This window comes from Xyrauchen texanus, chromosome 17 (genome assembly GCF_025860055.1).
Source record: "Xyrauchen texanus isolate HMW12.3.18 chromosome 17, RBS_HiC_50CHRs, whole genome shotgun sequence".
Taxonomy (NCBI): Eukaryota; Metazoa; Chordata; class Actinopteri; order Cypriniformes; family Catostomidae; genus Xyrauchen; species Xyrauchen texanus.
This window is the reverse complement of record NC_068292.1, coordinates 28,321,757-28,345,011: the sequence shown is the minus strand read 5'-3', so window position 1 is coordinate 28,345,011 and position 23,255 is coordinate 28,321,757. Positions and strand designations below refer to the sequence as shown.

Here is a 23,255-nt window from a genome sequence, read left to right as displayed (position 1 = left end):
ATACACATTTGGGATGGCATGAGGGTGAGTAAATGATGAGAGAATTTTCATTTATGGGTGAACTATTCCTTAGTTAGTCTACAGTTAGTGGGCGGACCCCACCATGATATTAAAACAAATGTTTGTTTGTGTCTAAAAATGGCAGATGGAGAAAGAGTCTTTAAGAGGTCATTGTATGGCTACATATGTTTACTGTATGTTTTGACTGTTCTGCTGTCAGAGGTCTTATTAGCACCTGCCATAAACACACCTCTGCTTTCTTATTTTAGCCCATGTGGCCCTTGTCTTGACAGAGAAGAGCATGAGTGCCAAGTGCCAGGAACAGGTGTTCAGAGAGAGAGAGAGTTGAGCTTTGCCAAACTCGAACAAATCTACACATTACTCAGGACGGAGGGTCAGCAGGTAAGCCACATACCATTACTTTATATCATATATTTATCTATAAGATTAGTTAAAATTAGATGGAACAGTTAGCAATGGTGATGATTATAATATTGGTAATATTACACAGGATGTTGTACTTTAAACAGTCTTTTTCACAATGGAGATGGTTAATCAAATTTGTATTTAACAGACAAAATAAAATCCATGCATATATAACTCATGAGGCTTTTTTTGTTTGTATCTCAGCCTCTTCAATTTGTGGATTATACTGATTTATGCTGCCCAACTAAAAGCCTCTTGATGTCAATACAGCATCTGTGATTAAGCTCTCCTCTCTATACTTCCCCCAGCAGACTGAATAGTTTTCTGGGGCAGAGAAGTGGAGGTTTCAACCCCCCTGAAGATGTATGGCCTGTATTTGGAAGCAGTGAATGACTACATAAATGAATCATATGGAGAGGACGTATGGAGGCTAATTGAGGCCAGAGCCGAAATCCCTCACCTCAAATTTGTTCGCCATCAGATGTACAAGTAAGTCCATTATTTTTCCAAAATGGCAAGTTCCCTAATTAGAGTTAGCTGTTGGAAAAATGAATAGCCATGAAGGGCTATATATTGCATCTGGCTATACACACCCTCATGTTGTAACTTTTCAATGCTGGTGTTATTCCAGTGATAATCTGATTCTAAGGCTGGCAAAGGCAGCTGGGGAAGTTTTAGGAAAAACTCATGATGAGCTGATGTACGCTTTCGGGGTCTATATGGTCAAGCGGATAGGAAACTACGGCTATGAGAGGATCCTAAAGGTGATTTTCAAGCATGATTGTCAAGGCTGGTATTTTGTTTGTGATAGATACTAACATAGAGACAGTTACCACATAACGTGTTCATGGCCATTTTTTATCAACATCAAGATTTTGGGTTAAAATTTATTTTAATGTAAAAGAAAAGTGTATATGTTTAGTGCCACTGGTCACTATTTCTCTTATTATTGTTATTTTATTTTATTTTTTTACCATTTTGACCTTTAAACACCTTTTTGCCTTCAATAGGTCTTTTTAAATGGTCCTGCAGTATGATAAACAAATAAAATAAATTAAAGTAAAAATATTCCATGTAGTCCTAAAGGGATAGTTTACATAAAAATGAAAGTTCTGTCATAATTTAATAACCGTCATGTTGTTTAAGCCCTGTATGGCTTTCTGTCTTCCAAAGGACATTAAAGGGGGTCTTAGGCAGAATGTTAGCCTCAGTCACAACAGATTTAAAGTGAACAGTGACTGAGACTGATATACTGCCTAATATCTTCTGTGTTCCACGGAGGAACTAAAGTAATTTGGGTTTGGAACAACATGATGTTAGTAAATTCAACTTTTTTTTTAAGAACTGTTTCTTTAATATGAGGTTATTAAAGCTTCATCCATAATAACTATAAAATAATTTGCAGAACGCTGTTTTTTTAATGGTTTTAGATGGAATTTAGCATGCCGCACTGCAGGAAATGGCAACTTCTCAAAAGTATTTCATGTCAACGGCTCATAGTTAAACATGTTCTTTTTAGTCTTTCAACCATAGATAATTGTGTTATTACAGTATATACTTATTTTACATACATAATCAAAAGTGCAGTTTTTCCATACTGTTCTAATATCTGTGTCTAAGGTACTGGGGCGCAATGTTCGAGACTTCATCAATGAGCTGGATAACCTGCATGAGTATTTCCGTTTCTCCTTCCCAAAAGTCCAGCCACCCAGTTTCTGTGTGGAGGAGGAATGTGAGACCAGCCTTACTCTGCACTACCGATCAACCAGGAAGGGCTTCACACAGTTTGTCAAAGGTAACAGCTGAACAATGAATCACCTCTATAGACTTCCTTGTTGAATAAGTTTTGATATTTGTTTGATTGGTTGTGAAATTAATTTGATAGTAACACTTGTACTTGATGATATTGTTTGTATATTTAAATAATACAGAAATGTGTAAGTGAAAACTTATCTCAAAGTAAAGTCCTGATAATAGAGATGTGGCAAGAAGATGTTTGATTAAATCTTATACCATATGGCAGCTGATCAGTCCACAGTGTTCACAGACTGTTTCAAACCGTGTCTCTTGTACCCGCTCTGTAGGGCAGCTCTCTCAGGTAGGCAGACAGTTTTACAACACAGACATTGAGGTGGAGATTCTTTCCAAAGAGGAAACTGAGAAAATGACATATGTGGTAGGAGTCCAAACAGACAAGGCATTTACCTTCCTCTGTATACACACACTGCTTAGTTGTTCTTTATTCCCACCTTTGTTGTTATCTGTAGGTGTACAAGATGAATTTTGACAACGCTGCATTTAAGCACCGTATGCCCCAGCAGAAAACTGCTCCAGGCTATGAGAAACTGCCCATGAAGCAAGGAATCTTCTTTGACATGTTCCCCTTCAGCGTGATCTTCCGCAGGGATATGACCATGTATCGAATTGGAGATGGTTTGAAAGAAGTGTTTTCTGATCTGCAGGGCAAAAAGGTCAATGAGGAGTTTACACTGGTGCGGCCCATGCTGGAATTCAGCTGGGATAATGTGAGTGAAAGGGGGGAATGGGAGGGAGTTTAGATCAATTTCTTTAAATACTCTAAATGTTTGCACCCATAGCATCACCAAATGTATTTACAAAAATAATGGTTAGCTAGAAATAGTGAGAAATTACAGAAATAGGAAGAGCAGTTTGGTAGCATACTGTTTCAAACAGATGGTCCAATCCTTAACACATGCTATTGGTTGAGCCCTTGTTTTTGGGTGTGTTTGGATGCTAAACACAAACAGATTTCAGAATGACATACTTCTCTCTGTACCATGAAGGTCGCTAAACGAACTCAGGGTCAGGCTTAATTGGTACCATGATGCAGCTCATCAACTTTCTCAGGCTACGATCCTGACTTTAAAATTAGATGAAGTACTCATGCACATGAATGAGTGACGTTTGCAGTGCACAACCAATCCTGAGGGAGAACATGATTCACTTCTTGTGAGAGACTCAGCGGGATATCCCTCTCTGCTGAAAGCTGATGATTATGAAAGAATTAAGAAGTGTGAACAAGACATTGTTTGAAAAATATATAAAACAAAATTGAAATGCATTTACACTGCTCAAGAGTTCAGCATCAAATCATGAAGACTTAAAACATGATTTACGCAGTACATGGGATAACTGTAAAATTATGAAGAAATTAAGATAATTACACAACAAGAAGAAACAGCGGCTGCTACATGAGCTCAGGAGGACTGCTACAAACAAATTCTAAATATGATGAAAAAAATTATTATATATATATACAGTCAGGTCCATAAATATTGGGACATCGACACAATTCTAATCTTTTTGGCTCTATACACCACCACAATGGATTTGAAATGAAACGAACAAGATGTGCTTTAACTGCAGACTTTCAGCTTTAATTTGAGGGTATTTACATCCAAATCAGGTGAACGGTGTAGGAATTACAACAGTTTGTATATGTGCCTCCCACTTTTTAAGGGACCAAAAGTAATGACAGATTAACAATCATAATCAAACTTTCACTTTTTATTACTTGGTTGCAAATCCTTTGCAGTCAATTACAGCCTGAAGTCTGGAATGCATAGACATCACCAGACACTGGGTTTCATCCCTGGTGATGCTCTGCCAGGCCTCTACTGCACCTGTCTTCAGTTCCTGCTTGTTCTTGGGGCGATCTCCATCTACCCAAAATTGAATGTATTATCTAATCTATTTGGGTTGAAATCAGGATCTTTAGCAATTTCTTGTAAATGAACTATATCTTTCTTAATTCTACTATTTTTCTTTTTTAACAAAATTCAAACATTTATTAAAACAAATATAATTGTGGCATGGGGGCATGGTCATGTGTCGGTCTGTGGGAGAGAGAGCTGTAAGCCCGGTGTTGCACTCACATACCTGTACTTTTCTATTATTAAAGAGTGGTTGTATCGAGTGATGCAGGACACTCAAACCAAAGAGACTACAACACAGCTGTTAGTACTGAAGAGCCATCGGGAAACGGCTCACTATAATCCAGTGGCTGGCCACTTAGGTCACAAAAAGTCTTTGAACCGTCCATTCTTCTGGCCAGACATTCACGGGTATGTTCGCAAGTGGTGTGCAGCGTGCCGTGAATGTCAGTTGCTGATTCCACCGGCCACCCCAAAAGCGACAATGCGCTCGCTGCCATTGATCCAGATCCCCTTCAAGAGAATTGTCATGGATCTCATCGGGCCATTAGAAAAGACTGCACGCGGGCATCGCTTTGTATTAGTTCTGGTGGACTGCAACGCGATATCCGGAAGCAGTGCCTTTGCGCAACATCTCAGCACGTAGTGTTGCGGAGGCACTCTTCAAAATGATCTTGAGTGGATCTCGAGTAGGGATTCAGAAATAAATCCTCACTGATCAAGGCACAACATTCATGTCACGTACACTTCGCAAACAATATGAATTATTAGGCATTAAGTCGATTCGCACAAGTGTTTACCACCCGCAAGCCAACGGGTTGGTCGATTTAATAAGACCTTAAAAAACATGATTCACAAGTTCGTACACGAAGATGCTAAAAACTGGGATAAATGGCTTGAACCCCTGCTGTTTGCAGTGCGAGAGGTCCCGCAAGCCTCCACCGAGTTTTCCTGTTTGAGCTGCTGTATGGGCATCAGCCGCGCGGCGTGCTTTACGTCATAAGTGAAGCTTGGGAGGAAGGTCCTTCGAATAGTAAAAATCTAATTCAATACGTTCTTGAACTTAGAGCAAAAGTCCACACTTTGTGGCAGGTAACACAGGATAATTTGCTCCAAGCGCAAGAACGTCAACACCAACTGTACGACAGGGGCACTCGACTACAGGAATTTGCACAGGGAGATAAAGTGCTTGTGTTACTGCCCACCTCAAGCTAAAAATTATTTGCCTAGTGGCAAGGACCCTTTGAGGTCACACAACGGGTCGGAGATCTCGATTATGAGGTTAGGTGAACAGATAGGGGAGGGGCAAAGATCCTCAGACCGCACACGGCATATACCGCCGCATATCTGGACGATATTATAATTTATAGTAATGATTGGCAGCAACATATGCAACACCTGAGGGCTGTCCTGAGTGCCCTTAGACAGGCGGGACTCACGGCCAACCCGAAGAAGTGTGCAATTGGGCGGGTGGAATTTAGGGATCTGGGGTTCTACTTGGTTCACGGGATGATGCGTCCACAGGTTGACAAAACCGCAGCGATTACATCCTGCCCGGTGCCCAAGACCAAAAAGGGGTAGTTTTTGGGGCTGGCTGGCTACTGCCTAAGGTTTGTGCCTAGTTATTCTGATGACTGACTGTGGCAGCGGGGGCGTGGTCAAGCGCCCGTCCAGGAGAGAAAAGCGGTAAGGGCGCTTACACCTGAGCTAAATTAAGCCTAACACCTGTGTCTAATTGCAGTAGCGTGAGGAGAGTGGATAAAAGCAGCAGCCACAGAGCATGAGAGAGAGAGCCCGACACCAACACCCAGAAGCAAAGTGTTATGTCATTTGTTGAAACTGGAGAGAAATATTAAAGAACCCTTACCTTTGAAACTGACGCTGTTTCCGACCCTTCCTTAGTGGAAAACCTTAACACTGGTGCCGAAACCCGGGAAGAAGAAGAAAAAAAAAAAAAAGGAACATTTTTTCCACGCTATGGAAAAGAGTCGCCCCATAGAGTCCTCCCAGCTGGCGGAAGTCCTCCAGTCCCTCGCTACACTCCATCAGAGCCACCAACAATCCCTGCTTGAGCTCCGGCAGGACCAGGATCGTCGGTTCTTCGAGATCATGCGGGCTCAAGAAGAGGACCGGCTCGCCATCCGGAGCCATGAGGTTAAACGTACCAATAGAGGGGGCGTGCGTCAAATATATCACCTCAACCTCCTGAAATTGTGGAGAGAAGAGGCGGCCTCTGTGACGTTGGCAACGGTAGTTCCGGAGAGGGCGGAGCTCGGACCGGAGGTAAACAAAGCCTGCAATCCTAACACCCCGGTTCCTTGTGGGGTCCACCTCTCACCGCGCCAACTCGCAGAGGTTTCCGAACTACAAAAGGAATTTGCAGATGTGTTTTCTCCTCTACTGGGCCGCACAAACATCATACAACACCACATCGAGACCGATCCGGGCGTGGTGGTACGTTGCCGCCCCTATCGCTTGCCCGAACATAAAAAGAAAATAGTTCGGGAAGAATTGGACGCGATGCTTGAGATGGGAGTAATAGAAGAATCCCACAGCGATTGGTCCAGCCCGGTCGTCCTTGTTCCCAAGAGCGACGGGTCTGTACGTTTCTGTGTGGATTATAGAAAAGTCAACGCGGTGTCTAAATTTGATGCGTACCCAATGCCCCGTGTTGATGAACTGCTCGATCGGTTAGGTACTGCTCGGTTTTACTCGACCTTGGATCTAACGAAGGGTTATTGGCAGATCCCCTTGACACCAATATCCCGTGAAAAAACAGCCTTCACCACACCGTTTGGATTACACCAATTTGTGACGCTTCCTTTCGGTTTGTTCGGGGCACCAGCCACGTTTCAGCATCTCATGGATAGGATCCTCAGACCGCATACTGCTTACGCCGCTGCCTATCTAGACGATATCATCATTTATAGCAATGATTGGCAGTGGCACATGCAACATCTGAGGGCCGTCCTGAGATCGCTGCGGCGGGCGGGGCTCACGGCAAACCCGAAAAAGTGCACGGTTGGGCGTGTGGAGGTACGATATCTGGGGTTCCACTTGGGTCATGGCCAGGTGCGTCCCCAAATTGACAAGACCGCGGCGATTGCGACTTGCCCTAGACCCAAGACCAAAAAGGGGGTGAGGCAGTTCCTGGTGCTGGCTGGCTATTACAGAAGATTTGTGCCTAATTATTCGGATGTCACCAGCCCGCTGAGTGCCCTCACTAAAAAGGGGGCTCCAGATCCGGTCCAATGGTCGGAGCAGTGCCAACAGGCGTTTACACAGATTAAAGCTGCACTTTGTGGGGGGCCGCTTTTGCATGCACCTGACTTCTCTCTCCCTTTTGTTTTGCAGACGGACGCTTCAGACACTGCCCCACTGCAGTGACTCCACCGCATGAAAGATACTAACGCCCGGATCACCCGTTGGTATCTGGCCCTCCAGCCTTTTAAGTTCAAGGTGGTCCACAGACCGGGGGTGCAGATGGCTGCCGCTGACTTCCTCTCCAGAAATGGGGGAGTGGTAGGCAGGCCGGATGACGCCCGGCCTGAGTCGGGCGGTGGGGGTATGTGGCAGCGGGGCGTGGTCAAGCTCCGTCCGGAGAGAAAAGCGGTAAGGGCGCTTACACCTGAGCTAAATTAAGCCTAACACCTGTGTCTAATTGCAGTAGCGTGAGGAGAGCGGATAAAAGCAGCAGCCACAGAGCATGAGAGAGAGAGACCGACACCAACACCCAGAAGCAAAGTGTTATGTCATTTGTTGAAACTGTGGAGAGAAATATTAAAGAACCCTTACCTTTGAAACTGACGCTGTTTCCGACCCTTCCTTAGTGGAAAACCTTTACACTGACCTTACTAAAAAGGGGCTCCCAATCTGGTCCACTTAAGGTAAAGTCTGTACTGTGTGGGGGGCCGCTTTTACATGCACCTGACTTCTCTCTCCCCTTTATTTTGCAGACTGATGCACCTTACAGGGGTCTGGGCGTGGTGCTCTCGCAGGAGGGGGGGGTGCTGTTTATTAGTCGCAAGCTCTCCTTCACGGAGACAAACTATAGTTCCATTGAGAAGGAGTGTCTTGCAATTAAGTGGGCTGTTCTGACCCTCCGCTACTACCTGCTGGGGCGGACCTTCACCGATCATGCTCCTCTGCAATGGCTCCACTGCATGAAGGATACTAACACGTGGATCACCTGTTGGTATCTGGCTCTCCAGCCCTTTAAGTTCAAGATGGTCCACAGACCGGGGGTGCAGATGGTTGTGGCTGACTTTCTCTCCAGGAATGGGGGGGGAATAGGCAGACCAGATGTTGCCCTGGCCTGTGTCAGCAGTGGAGGCATGTGGCATGGGGGGCGTGGTCATGTGTCGGTCTGCGGGAGAGAGAGAGCGGTAAGCTTCGTCACCTGGTTCACAATTATCCCTAACACCTGTCTCTCCTTATAGTGATGCAGAGGGAGACCAAAAAGGGATGCCAGAGCGTCAGTGAGGAGATAGAGTGACCTGAAGGCTCACAAGCACTCTCCGAGAGAGTTTTTATTTTGAGTGCTGTGATTTATTTAAAGACGTTTTCTTTGGTTGTCGACGGTTGTATTAGAAAAAACGAGAATAAAAAGACTTGAGCTTGAACTTGCTTCATTGTCTCCTGACTCCTCCTTTGCCAACGAACTAAGGTCTCATTACAGTAATCTATTGATTTTCATTTTTTGCTTTGTTTGGGTGGGAACAGAGATATACTAATAGTTCCCCCATTTGATAAATATCCATCTTCCTCCATTTCACTTTAGATTCTTCAATATAGGTGGAATTTGGGCAGCTTTATAATAATTTATTTAATTTGGGAATTGTAGTCCTCCGAGCCTTTTTGACAAATTTTTGGTTTCCAATTATCCCATATATATATATATATATATATATATATATATATATATATATATATAAGTAGTTCAGTCCATTTTCTAAAAAAACTAAACTTTTTGATACACTGCTAACTGGTAGATTTTGATAAAAGAAAATAAACTTGGGGATAATATTCATCTTTATAGTCTCTAATAGTTTTGTAATCAATAGTATCCTATATTTATTTGTAATAGTTTGGAATGATATATACATTTTTCAATTCAAATAAATACAGCTTTTAAAAAGCTTTCAAAATTAATGAACCTGTGTGTTCTTGTTGTGGGCCTATATGAATTCACTTATGCATTGATATACTAGCTGTTTTAGCTGTGAGTGCACATGACAGTGAGAAACCACAAAGCCATGTGTTCACACATGACACAAACATCAAAATGAGTGTCAGAATTCAGCCACGATAAAAACAAAACCAACAGAAGTGGCTGAACCCTGACAGAATCAACTTGTGAATGACTTACAGTTGACTGCATATTAAGCTGAAGAAAGTATTTTTATGTTGAAAAATGGCACCTATCCTTAAATATTAAGCAAAGGCATTATGTTTGAGTATGTTCTTTTAGATCTACACCCATCTCAACAATGTGTTTGAGCTACTATCTAAGGCTGTGGTTGAAAGCAAACAGAAGGTCAACATCCCCAAACTCATCAAAGACGAACCAGAGGAGAAAGAGGAGAGTGAGAAACCCAAAAAGGAATTGAAAGGTACAGTGCTTAGATTAGCAAATGTCAAAACCACACCGACCAATCAAAACTTCAGATCTGCATTCAGCAGATTTACATTTACATATTTGGTTGATACCTTTATCCAAAGACAATTACAGTGCATTCAAACTATGCATTTTATCAGTACATGACAATACATGTGTGCGGTTAATCCCGATAATGTCTTAAAAATGTTTCATCCTGATTCCTGTCACTGTGCCTCCGCTGTCCTCTCAGACATTAAGGTGATGGAGGAAATGAAGGGGATGAATCAGGAATATTGCAGCACTCTGACTCAGTACAACAGCTCTGCTAATTCTGGAGGAGAAGACATTGAGCTGCTGGCTTTTCAGACTGTCACTGGTTAGACATCCTGTCATTACACAAAGTGCTGCCTTCAATGACCTTTGCATCTCTCTAGACATCATTTTATGCTTATGCCTGTCTGATATTAAGCACTTAGAATATATTCAAGAGCACTTTTCTTGCATAAAACTGATCTGAGTTAAAAATTTGAAATTCTCTCAAATGAATGAGACCAGTGTTTGATGAGAATGAGAAACTGTTTTGGTACTAGTACCAAAGCAATTGGAACCTAAAGTGCCTCCAGGTCATCCATATCAGTAAGGCAAGTGATTCAAATCCTCTGTAACTGCAGTTAAAAAATTAATTTCCTCTCATGTTCAGGTAAGTGCAGTGAAACCATATTTGAAGACATGCGAGAGCCCCCTAAAAAGCCTCTTCACCTAAAGGGCCAGATGAAGTACGTCCCTCAGTGGGACTCGCTAATCTTCCTTGGAACTCCCATGTAAGCTCTAACAATCTTGCCCATCTTTTCAACTCTGTAGTCTGAGCTAATGGAAAAGATAGTTGTTTAGTTTTTGTGACATAAAACTGACAATAATCTTTTGTGCCAAGTTATTTCAAAGGGTAAATAACGTACATTTTTGTGGCATTTTATAGTTTTCCCTGAGGTCCATTTATTCATCAGTTTCATGCACCAAAAACATTTTCAACTCTCTATCCGTCTCTTAGAATTAAACAGGCTCTTTTTGCTACTGTAGATGACCTCTGTTATGATAGGCCAATCTTCACACCCAAACACTTGGCCTAAAGTGGTTTCCTTAGGCCAAGTGTTTGGGTATTATTACTGTATGCTGTGTTTATTGTTGTAAAATCACAATTATGATGATTTCTTAATTATGTATATTTCTCAGCATAGTTTTCATAAATGCTTTGGACTGAAGAGGGACTGTTGTAAAAGTTCCTATATAGTTTTCAGTGATATCACCCCTTTGAAATGAGTAGTTATATAACTGTAATTGTCAGATATGCCTGTAAATTTTAGTTCCACTCTATTAGTTGTCAAGATAAAGCTACTTTTGCAAAAAAAGATTATGGCTGGAAACCGATCAACAGTATCAAGCTGAAGTCCTCTCATTAAAAACAATTGTTTTCTTTATGCAGTATTGAGACTGTAGAGGACATGATAAAAATGGGTGTTTACGTCAATGATTTAAACCTGCATGACTCGAGCAGAGAGCTCATCCTGGCCGGAACGCAGCAATCAGCCGAACTGCAACTGGCACTTGACCAGGTATGAGCACAGCAAAGTGTTTTCTTAATCAGTAATCCACATTTTCCAGGAAAAAAATTCTTAACATCCTTTTTTTTAGAAGGGAAACTATTGAAGATAATAAGACATAATAATAAAAAATGTAATCTAAAAAAAATTCTGCGTGGTTAACCCTCAAAACACGAAAAACTATCTGAGTAAGAACAGTAGATATATATTCAAGATATATTCTCTGAAAACAAGTCATCTTAGCCAGAGACTCTGTAAATTGTAATCAATTGGCTTTATATACACTGCAAAAATCATTTTCTTTATCTGTATTTAAGTTTTGTTTGACAGGATATGTATTGGTAGAATTGCCATACAAGTGACAGGCTGATCTCTGGCTGTGCCACCTACAGGAGCAGCAGAAGTATGCACAGCTGCAGGAGATCATTAAAAAGTTGGATGAGGAGAAGAAAAGAGGAGACTCCCTGCTGTACGCCATGATACCCAAAGCAGTGGCAGACAGACTTCGCAAGGGAATAACAGCCCTGGAGACATGTCAGGTACAGACACACGCAAACACAGACACTCACAAAAACATAGGCCATTATCACTCATGCATACACTAACACACAGGCACACAACAAACACACACTTGCCCGTCCATGCATACACAAAAGAAGTACACGCTCACTTAAGAACACACATGGCAGTCATACACTCAAACATGGCACAAATTAACTACAAAGAACAACATATTTAAAATATATTTAACATTCTGTAGACTGGCCATGGTGATTGACCATTTTAATAATCAAAGACCATAGTCAAAAAATCTGAAGAGGGGTAAATATATATGAAACATTCAGAGATTTTTTTTTTTTCTCAATTGCATTTGCAATTTATTTATTTATTGCATTTTATTTTGCTGAAATCAAGCTAAAGCTGGTTTAACATGGTCAAATTGGTCTCCCAGCCTGCCTGTGGTGGTCTTCAGCTGGTCTCCCAGGATACATGGCAGACAAGTGAAGAAAACATTAACCCAGACCAGCCTGACCAGGAATAATCCATCTAATGCTGGTTTAAGCTGCAGTATTTAACTGTTCTAGAGCTTTTCTTGATCTTGGCTCTGCTGTCATCTTTCTCCAGGTGTTCCCAGACGTGACCATCCTGTTCAGCGATGTGGTGAAGTTTAATGAGATCTGTATCCACATCACCCCCATGCAGGTGGTGGACATGTTGAACGAGATCTATATAGTTTTTGACACACTCAGCGAGAAGCACAATGTTTATAAGGTAACAAAAGTAACTCTTACAGAAGCAACTTGTCCACTGACTGAACAGATACAGAAAGGTTTTACAGTTTGAATCCACATTGAAAATATGGGATTTTAAATCTAATATAAGCCTAGGAATAAGGTTTTTAAGATTTTGAAAAAAAAAATGTGAATAAGAAATGTTTAAGATTGTGCATTATTATTTTTAGTTCACTAATTAAATAAGCAAATTTGTAACACTGAACATGTACAAAAGGTCAGATTTCCTTGCTATACCAGATACTGAGAAATTCAGATCATATTAATTTTTAATTCAACATTTCACTTAAATTGTCATGCTGATATAATTTTAATGAAAATAGAACTGTATTAAAATGCAAAATAGAAGCATTTTCACATGTTAATATTCAAGTCAATTGCTCTCTTTACTATTAAATATTAACAATAAAGCTTTGTTTTGTGAACCTGCAACCAATGTCCTTTTTTCCTCAGGTGGAGACCATCAGGGATGCCTACATGGTCGTGGCAGGTGTGCCAAATAAGACCACTTTCCATGCCCACCACATCTGTGACATGGCTCTAGATATGTTGAGTTCCATCGATCACCTGAAAGACCCTTCCACTGGGGACAATATCCATATTCGCGTGGGTGGGTGCATCCAGACTCATACAGCATCATTTAATAACTGCATCTTTTTCATCTGACATTCTATGTACCTGTATTGCTTTAAAACTTATATCCATGTCAGACATTTGAAAAACCTGATTATTTTCAAACGCCAGTATTTTCACATATTAGGCTATTTATGCTCCAGCTTAATGCTTTTGGATGCTACAGATTTCTGATTGAGACTGTTTTTTTCATACAGGTATTCACTCTGGGATGGTGGTTGCAGGAGTGGTGGGTTTGAAGATGCCCAGGTATTGTCTGTTTGGGGACACGGTAAACACTGCTTCTAGAATGGAGTCAAATGGTGTGGTGAGCTAATTGTGTTGTACTAAGACTAGAAGTTTACAGTCTTTCAAAATCATACAAAACTGTAAATAAACGTGAAGAGAAAGTATACATTTTTAATAACATTTGAATTGAAATACAGTTAAATAAAAAGCTAATTACACTCTCTCTCTCTCATTATGCATGTTTAGGGCATGCAAATCCACATTAGTCAGACCACCAAAGACCATCTCGAGCATGAGCCATACAACATTGAGGAACGAGGAAAGATTTTTGTTAAGGTTCTAATTTGCCTATTACATTATCATTGCCACCATTACCATTGACCATTTTCATTGTCAACATCAACAAAGTTGCAAACTTTCCAATCTTCAAAAGTGTCCTTCAGGTTCTGCTTTATATGACAGTAATGTGTCCTGGTGTGAAAATGAGTCACAGTTAGCAGCACAGATTAATCCAGAAATTGTTTTAACCCTTGTCTGGAAACCTGCCCAAAACAGGTTACAGGTTAAATGCCTCATAATGGAAACAAGTAATGTCTTAAAGTGGTGTGAAATAAACCACCATTTTCTCTCCTGATTAAGGGTAAAGGTTATATGAAGACATACTGGCTGAAGGGAAAGAAGGATCTCTCCTTTAAGACTCCAGCAGAGCTGAGATACAGCAATGAGCAGAAAGATTCTGAAGACAGAAGCTCAAATGGGTGAGTGAAAGGGAAAATACATAAAATCTTATAATAATATTTATGTGATCTAAGCATTACTTATTTTACATTTATGCATTTGGCAGATGCTTTTATTCAAAGCGACTTACAGTGCTTTCAAGCTATATACTTTTATATTTTAAGTATGTTTATTGGGAACTGAAAATGTGAGCTTGGTATCTCTAGTGCCATGCTCTACTAGTTGAGTATCAGGAACAGGATTATATGATTTATGATTAAACATTACATGCTTTTTGGTTTTAAATGATCTGCAACCATGAATTAAGCATTTTGATGCCTGAAACCTAATAATGATATGACTTACCTAGAATTGTAAAGGATTGCCTTGTTGTTCCTTCTTCCAATATAAACCTGACAAAAAATGGATACCAGTTTTCCTTCTCTTCTCTTGTTTGTCTATTGTTGTCTTGTCTTCCCTATGTTTATGTGTACTTCAATCTTCAATGTATGTCTTTTCTTCAGTTCCACTTGCACTTACAGCAAACATTCCCCTTCTAACCTGAACATCCCCAATAATGAGGAGCAGGCTGAAGGCAAGCCAACTCCCACTGACTTGCACCCTGAAACTCTGCCACCATTAGAGGGCGCTCCAGACTCAGGCACATTCATCAATGAGTCCCAGGACCAAGAAAAGGCTAAAAAGATAAAGGATAGCAAAGGAGGGAAGGCCAAGAATTCTTCGGGTAATGCTCAGGAGAGCACTCCCCCCGCTGGTGGTCAGGAGAACACAGCTCTGGAGTTGAACAACAAAAAGCATAGTTTAAGAAGCCAGTACTCACGATTACCAGCCAATCTCCCCATGCGAAGCACAGCCTGCAATCTGCTGTGAGAATCCAAAAAAGATTGCTGTGATTGTATAACACAGAACAACTGGCACCAAAGACTTCACATTTTTCCAGCTTGCTTCACAGACAGATGATTTGTAAAGTCAGATCAGTTCTAGATTGTTCAGACAACTTCATTTGCGGCAGCAAATTCTGGGATTCTAGGTGAGTAAATCTGAATGAAGAATCTGGTTGTGGAAAATAAACCTAGTAGTTTTCCATGCAGACTTCTATCTCAGATCTGCAAAAAACAAAAAAAAACATGGATTTATTTGGCTTATTTGGAGAGCTAAATTGCATGATATTTTTGGATCACAATTTGATATTTCAAGCTGAAAGTAAATAAATAAGAAAGAGAAACCCATTTGATTAAGTCCTCTTATTTGTGTACAGAGCAGGGCATGAAATTAATAATTTAATCAAAGTTGTGAGTGGCCACGCAAATACATTCAGATTATAAATAAAACAACTCAAAACAAATGCCATTAAAATCTAAGACTATAAAAAATTGTTGCTGATGTGAGAGAGAAGGTTCCATCGTTTTGGCTTGGTATCAGACTAGTAACACTTTAAGTTCAGTTTGGACCTCAGGCTGCCACTTCCTCTTAGAAAAAATGTAATAACAGTCTCTGAATGTTTTAATAGTTCATTAATACATGTGAAATGTTAAATTTATCTGTATTTACAATTTGAGCACATTTGCATGTACAGTTAAAAGATTATTCCAGATTTATATTAAAGTTTTACTGTACACATGAGACAGGTGTTGAATTCATGTATTCATTCAATTGCTGTGACAACAGATATGTGGATGTCAATGTTGTACCTCTTTTATGTTTAAGGTGCACTCAGTAATTTATGTCTGTTGTTTTAGATTACACTGACACCTAGGGGCCTGGGTGTAGCATCATTCAAAATAATTTGTGCTCCGTTTCATTATAGAAATTAACTTTTCACAGTTTTGCAGCTTTTATTACTTTAATCCATGAGTGAATGTGTCCAATATCAGGCTGGTTACTGAGATAAAGCGAGTTGTATTTGGTTGGTCATGTGATTCTAACATAGCAGCCCCTCATGAGGGAACCCTCTCCGTGTAGAATGAAACTGCTTTTATAAGGTACTGATATGACTAGAGTCATCATCTCATGTGAGTTATCATGATTTTATGAATATATTTCAAAATTATAATTAATTTCTTTAGGAGTAAAACCATTTTAATGAGAAAATAATTACTGAGTGCACCTTTAAATGTGCTGACTTTGATGAGCGCTCCAAAACTGTTGTGAAACACATCAGATAATCTCATGTGACCTAAATAAAACATGAACACATATATACACAAAGACATACTTACCGCTACATTTAGAAAAGCCTACACACATACAGTATGTGCAGATGCACACGCTCACCTATGTAAACACACAGAGATGAAAGATAAACCAGGAAGCAGACTCAAGCATGTCATACTTAACATTTGAACTTATTCAGTGTAATCCTAAACCATGAACTAAATTAATCACTTCAAAGTCTGCTAAAAGACAAAATAGGTTCAAACGCATTATTATCAGTCAAGAACAGAAATGTAATATTATGTGAAAAAGTAACAAATCTGGAAAAATGAAAAAAATAAATAAAAAAATACGGTATACATAGACTTTCACATATTCCTCTCTAGCTAAAACTAATTTCTGTTATTTTTACTCAGCTTGGTATCTAACATGATTTCCATTTTTCTGTCTATTTCTGTAAAACATTACACACTCACGCACACACACAACATGTCAGATATCATTCAGCGATAAAGAGGAAACCATCAGGAAACCACTTAACCGACACTTCCTGTCTGTTACCTTGGAGACGAATTTAATTCTTACTTTGACTGAACACTCAGCTTTGCAGATAACGCAGATGTTTTTTTAACAGTTAGATGTCAGTATCAGAATATGTAAAAATGTACTCAAGTGGATCAGAAAACTTTACTAATTTCAGAAGTATGTAAATTCTGCTAAAGTGAGGAACCAAAACCACAGCTTGTTATAAGAGCCAAGCATAGATAGATTCCATTTATAGTCCTTATGCTTTAGTGCTTAAGCCCATATGGTTTCCATTCAGATAGCTGGCAGATAAGCAGCCACCATTAGGATGGACAATGGCCTCCCATTACTAATGCACAAACATTAGCCCTCAGGATTACTTTCTATAACATATCACCAATTCGTTTTACAGCTATTTAAAATTTTGTAACTAAACAATACAGTATATGTTTACACTAGAGAGGGGCATATAAACGGCTCTTGCCACTCGCACTTCGCCCCTCTTGTGTATTTAGTAGCTTGAAATATGTTATATAATACTTAAAGTTGCACTCAGTAATTTTTCCACATTAAAAAAAACGTTTTACTCCTAAATAAATTAATTGTGATTTTGAAACATATGTATAAAATCACGATCACTCACATGAGATGAGGACTCTAGACATATCAGTAACCTTATGAAAGCTTTTTTATTCTATATAGGGCAGGAGTGCTCTCAAGGGGGCTGCCATTTTAGAATCACATGACCAACTTAATACTACTTGCTTAATCTCAGTAACCGTCTTGTTATTGGACACTTTCAATCTTGGATTAATCATGGCTGATTGTGAATAGTGAATTTCTAAAATGGCATCTGCAACAGAAAACTATTGATTTAGAATGATGCTGCATCCACACCACTAGGTGTCACTGTAAGTCCAAGATGATATGAACAAACAGTTACTGAGTTCACATTAAAGAAAAGTCTTTATTACAGAATCAAATAAGGATAAAAATATCTTCAAAATAGTATTTTCAATTATAAAATAAAACCAACATGGTGTTAATTCTCAGACTTGTATTTTTAATATCATTTTTTTATATATATATAACAAATACACCAAGAATTCTGATTATAACTCGTCCTAGAATTTTTAGGCTATAATCAACCAAACTTGGCACAGTCATTGTTGCTATTATGTATCTTATAACGGATTGGACAGTTTTTCCAAAACAATGTTCAAAGTGGCAAAAATTCCCATAGACATAAATTTGCTAAAAAACTTAGACTTGCTAAAAAGAATTTGATTCAAATTCTGTCAAAATGTAAACTTAAAAATCACATCTACAGTTGAAGTTTACATACACTTAGGTTGAAGTTATTAAAACTCCTTTAACCACTCCATATATTTCATATTAGCAAAATATGCTGATGTTTTGGCAAGTCGTTTAGGACATAAAATTTGTGCATGACACAAGTAATTTTTCCAACAATTCTTTACAGACAGATTGTTTAAATTTTAATTGACTATATCACAATTCCAGTGGGTCCAAAGTTTTCATACACTAAGTTAACTCTGCCTTTAAGCAGCTTAGAAAATTATGTCAGTCCTTTAGACAATTAGCTTCTGGCAGGATGTATACTGAATTGGAGGTGTACATGTGGATGTATTTTAAGGCCTGCCTTCAAACTTAGTGCCTCTTTGATTGACATCATGGGCAAATCAAAATAAATCAGCTAAGACCTCAGAAAAAAAAAAAAAAACTGTGGACCTCCACAAGTCTGGTTCATCCATGGGAACAATTTCCAAAACCTAAAAGGTACCAAGTTCATCTGTAAAAAAAATAGTACGCAAGTATAAACATCATGGGACCACAGAGCCATCATACCGCCAGGAAGAAAACACATTCTGTCTTCTAGAGATTGGTCAACAGCAAAGGACCTTGTGAAGATGCTGGAGGAAAGAGGTAGGCAAGTATCTATATCCACAGTAAAAACGAGTCCTATATCAACATAACCTGAAAGGCTGCTCAGCAAGGAAGAAGCCACTGCTCCAAAACTGCAATTAAAAAAAGCCAGACTACAGTTGTTACATTTGAAGGGAAGTCAAGAGGGCTGGATCCAGGTGCAGCTAGTGTTTGAATGAAACTATAAATTAATATAAATGACAGGTAGACACTGGAACAAAACTAACATCCACGATGGGAAACTGAAATCTAAACAAGAGTAAACATGAATGAGGCACAGGGTCAAAACACATACAGGAACAGGCATTACATCTACATTTAACAACCAACTATGAATGGTGAAACAACAGGGTTTAAATACACAAGGATAATGAATAAACGACACACAGGTGAAAACAATGAATGACTGCTGACAGTGATGAGGGCAGGGAATTATGGGAAGTGTAGTTTAGGACAGGTGACAAGGTGAGAAACACAGGGCAGACAACGGAATCGTGACAACAGTTTGCAAGTGCACATGGGGACAAAGATCTTACTCTTTAGAGAAACGTCCTCTGGTTTGATGAAACAAAAACGTAACTTTTGGCCATAATGGCTATCGTTATGTTTGGAGGGAAAAATAGAGTTTGGAGGTGAGACTTGAAAGCCAAAGAACAGCATCCCAAAAATGAAGCATTGGGGGTGGCACCATCATGTTGTGGGGGTGCTTTGTTGCAGAAGGGACTGGTGAACTTCACAAAATAGATGGCATCATGAGGAAGGAAAATTATGTGGATATATTGAAGCGACATCTCAAGACATCAGCCAGGAAGTTAAAGCTCAGTCTCAAATGGGTCTTCCAAATTGACAATGACCCCAAGCATACCTCCAAAGTTTTGGCAAAATGGGTTAAGGGCAACAAAGCCAAGTTACTGGAGTTGCCTTCACAATGCCCTGACCTGAATCTGATAGAAAATTTGTGGGGAGATCTGTAAAAGCGTGTGCGATTGTGAGAAGCTTGTGGAAGGCTACACAAAATGTTTGACTCAAGTTAAACAATTTAAAGGCAATGCCACCAAATACTAACAAATTGCATGTTCACATCTGACCCACTGGGAATGTGAGGAAAGAAATCGAATTTAACCATCTATCTATCATCAATCTTGTTCACTTTAATTTATTTAACTTTGAAACAAACTTTACCTATATAGTTGCAATTGAGATGATCTTTTTTAATTAAGTGTCCATAATGCTCTAAACAAAAATACTTTTGACTGAGACTGTTAGGACTACCTTTATGTAGTAAAACTATGTGTATTCATTAACTTGTTCAAACAATTATTACTAAATAAAGCCTTCTGTATAAACGGAGTAAGATAAATCTTAAACTAATCGGTGATTCCTAATTAGTTTTGTGTGCATCTGTATTGCCTGATAACAGGAAAAAGTCTCCTACCTATACTGTCAATCGCATATACAAATATTTGGTGAGAAAGCCCCTCGTATAACCTTAATTCAATATATAATGATGAAAAATATTATATATATATATATATATATAATTGTTAAATATTTATACATAAATATATAAGACAATACAAAAAGCAGCTTTAGAATACAATGTAGAATACAAGAATACAACCATTTCACAAGTGAATTTGTCAATCAGTTGGAGATTTATTATGAGGGCTTGTTTAAGGACCCATCAATTTACATCTGCGTCAGACATGCTTGTCTCGGGTGCGTTGTCACTGTGTCAAGTTAAATATAGTTTAATACTCAATCTTTAAACACATCTTGAGATCACTTAGTTCAGATTTGCGCTCCATCAAGTGTTTTGAATGCAAGAACGTAACGCATATGGAGGCCCAAATCTGCAAAAATGATAAATAAATAAATGTAATAATAAAAAAATAACTAAAGGAATAAATGTCTTGATAAAACAAATATTATTCGTTTTTAATAAAATTTATTTATATAGTTTGACTTTATTTGTTTATTATTTTCTATATTTATTTTTAACTTTTTTTTATTTATTCATTTATTTTGCATTGTTCTTTATTTTTTTATTTATGTGTTCATTTATTTTTTATATATATTCACATATATATTTATTTATTTATACATGTATTTATTTTTACTTTTCTGTGCGAAACATGGAAATGAGGGATGTGGTCCTTGCGTAGCTCCATTGCATCATTGGATGAGAGCTCAATAGTACTTATTGAAAGCAAATAAGATGGACGTCCCACCTTAGCACCCTCTGGCTCGCACAGATTTAGAATATGCAGGGAAAAGTTTTGCAGAGCGTCTAACAATCCAGGATGTGCTTCGGCATTCATACCGGCCTACAGCTCTCCTAAACCATCAATAAGCACCTCTACTCTAAATGAAACATAGTCATTTGATGCATGGTTATCGACTTAATTTGCTAAGTTGCGCAACTCTCTAGATATATGTGAAGCATCAGCTATAGATTTTTTAATTTTTTTTATTGCAGAACTTATATATACATACGTAAATGATCAGGGAAATTATGCATGGTTGTATCTTTTACAATGATCAATCATAACAACAGAAAACAATATTATGGATTTGCGGACATCAAAATATCAAGATATATACAAAGAAAAAAGAAAAGCAAAAGGTTAAATCATATCATTTATGAAACTTGCTAATTTTGTGGTTTTGAAACAGCTCCCCATTTATTTTGTGATTGTAGTATAACCAATAAATCTTGGATTGACTTAAGCTCATGTTTTTAGCCCCACAAATAGCTATAGTTTACACAATATGGCTATGACCTAACGTCACATCAAAACAAGTCAAGAGTAATCGAGCACACGCTTCAATCTACGATCGCAGGACCAGCCCACATATTTATCATACAAGAGACGAATATCATACAAGAAATGTAAGAATAAATATAAAAATAAATACATGTGGGAATATTTAAATATGGAAATAAATACAAGTAGGAATAAATAAATATAAAAATAAATGAATGCATAAATAATAATAAAAAAAATATGAAAGGATAAATTTTTTTTAAAGAATACAAATAAAAAGAGAAAATAATAAATGAAGGATAAAAAGTCTACAAAAATAAATTCAGGAATAACTTTTATTAAAAACAAATTATATTTGTTTTATCAAGACATTTATTCCTTTATTTTCTTATTATTACATTTATTTATAAATGTATTTATATGTAATTTTTGCAGGTTTTGTCCTCCATAAACGCATATCTGTGTTGTTGCTGAAGGTTGTTTTCTTCACTGTATAAACTGCGTTTTCATACAGCTGAATTTTCACTTACTGTCCTCTGGAGTAAACAGGTGGAACTACAAGCTTGCATTTCAGGCATCTTCCTTATACGGGGGCATGCGATTAATTGCGTAAATTTTTTAACGCGTTATTTTTTATAAAATGAATCGCACTAAATTAACGCTTTAAATCGACAGCCCTAGTCCTACCTGCAAGATATAGATTTTTGACGTGTTGATTAACTAGTCAAAAATCTATAGCAATATATTAACCCTCCAGTGCATTTGTAAGCACAGCCAGACAATCACTAAAAGGTCAGGAGCTGCTTACATTTGCATAAAACCAATGACATTTCTGTGTGTTTTCACATGGGTAAACAAATAACTGTACAGATCATGCAAAGAGTGTGTGTGTGTGTGTATGGGTGGTTTATGAGGACTCTTTTTTTTAGGTTACAAACTGGTAATTACAAGGGTATTATGCTATAAATGAGGAAATTTCTAGTGTCTAAACTATGTTTTTTTGAAAATGTTAAAATTTTGAATGTTTTTTGAGGGTTAGGTTTATGTTTTTTTTTTTTGTGAGGGTTAGGGGATAGAATCCATAGTTCATACAGTGTAAAAATAATTATGTCTATGGAGAGTCCACATAAGGATGCACCAGTGTGTGTGTGTGTGTGTGTGTGTGTGCGTGCGTGCGTGCGTGCGTGCGTGTGTGTGTGTTTATAAAGCAATGGTTTTGTGGATGAGACAGATGGAGACACTGATCACAGAGCAAACATAAAAAAAAACACTTATTTGTTTCTGTCTGATGAAGAGTTGACTACAGATCAGATAGTGTGATCAGCTGCTGTAGATGGTAGATACTATATATGCTATGTTCTAATATACTATTTACTTACTATTTATTTCAGTAGATAGATAGATTATTTTATATATTATATTAGATTTATTTTTGTATTATATATTTATTTATTTTTGTTAAGTGAAAAAGGCATGCAATGATAGTGATGACAGTGGCTGCATACAGGTTCTACTGATCACAAAGAGACTAAAACCTCCCCTTTCACTGGGTCACATTCAGGATTACTGCTGAATTCTTTACAAGGGTTGCACTTGTTAGGGCAAGCAGAGACACCATGTCAGCAGCTAACACACTGACAGGGCGGAGGGACAGACTGAGAGAGAGAGAGAGA

General features: G+C 38.4%; 1 protein-coding gene across 1 annotated transcript; it reads left to right on the top strand.

Annotated features, from left to right (window-relative positions):
• Positions 1–787: 787 nt before the first annotated feature.
• LOC127657665 (soluble guanylate cyclase 88E-like) lies at positions 788–15,171 on the top strand. Its single transcript, XM_052146518.1, has 16 exons — positions 788–915; positions 1,058–1,190; positions 2,047–2,221; positions 2,511–2,602; positions 2,694–2,951; positions 9,571–9,712; positions 9,950–10,075; positions 10,400–10,520; positions 11,180–11,309; positions 11,690–11,836; positions 12,423–12,569; positions 13,043–13,199; positions 13,420–13,529; positions 13,697–13,786; positions 14,090–14,208; positions 14,692–15,171. The coding sequence occupies exons 1-16, from the start codon at positions 788–790 to the stop codon at positions 15,056–15,058; spliced, it is 2,442 nt and encodes an 813-aa protein (XP_052002478.1). The 3' UTR covers positions 15,059–15,171.
• The last annotated feature ends 8,084 nt before the right edge of the window (positions 15,172–23,255 follow it).

What these genes read in the sequence shown, in the direction of transcription:
- LOC127657665 (XM_052146518.1), top strand. Translation starts at nt 788, where the DNA reads ATGTATGGCCTGTATTTGGAAGCAGTGAATGACTACATAAATGAATCA. An exon ending in ATCTTCCTTGGAACTCCCAT is followed by an intron (nt 10,521 to 11,179) that starts GTAAGCTCTAAC and finishes TTCTTTATGCAG; the next exon opens with TATTGAGACTGTAGAGGACA. An exon ending in GAATGGAGTCAAATGGTGTG is followed by an intron (nt 13,530 to 13,696) that starts GTGAGCTAATTG and finishes ATGCATGTTTAG; the next exon opens with GGCATGCAAATCCACATTAG.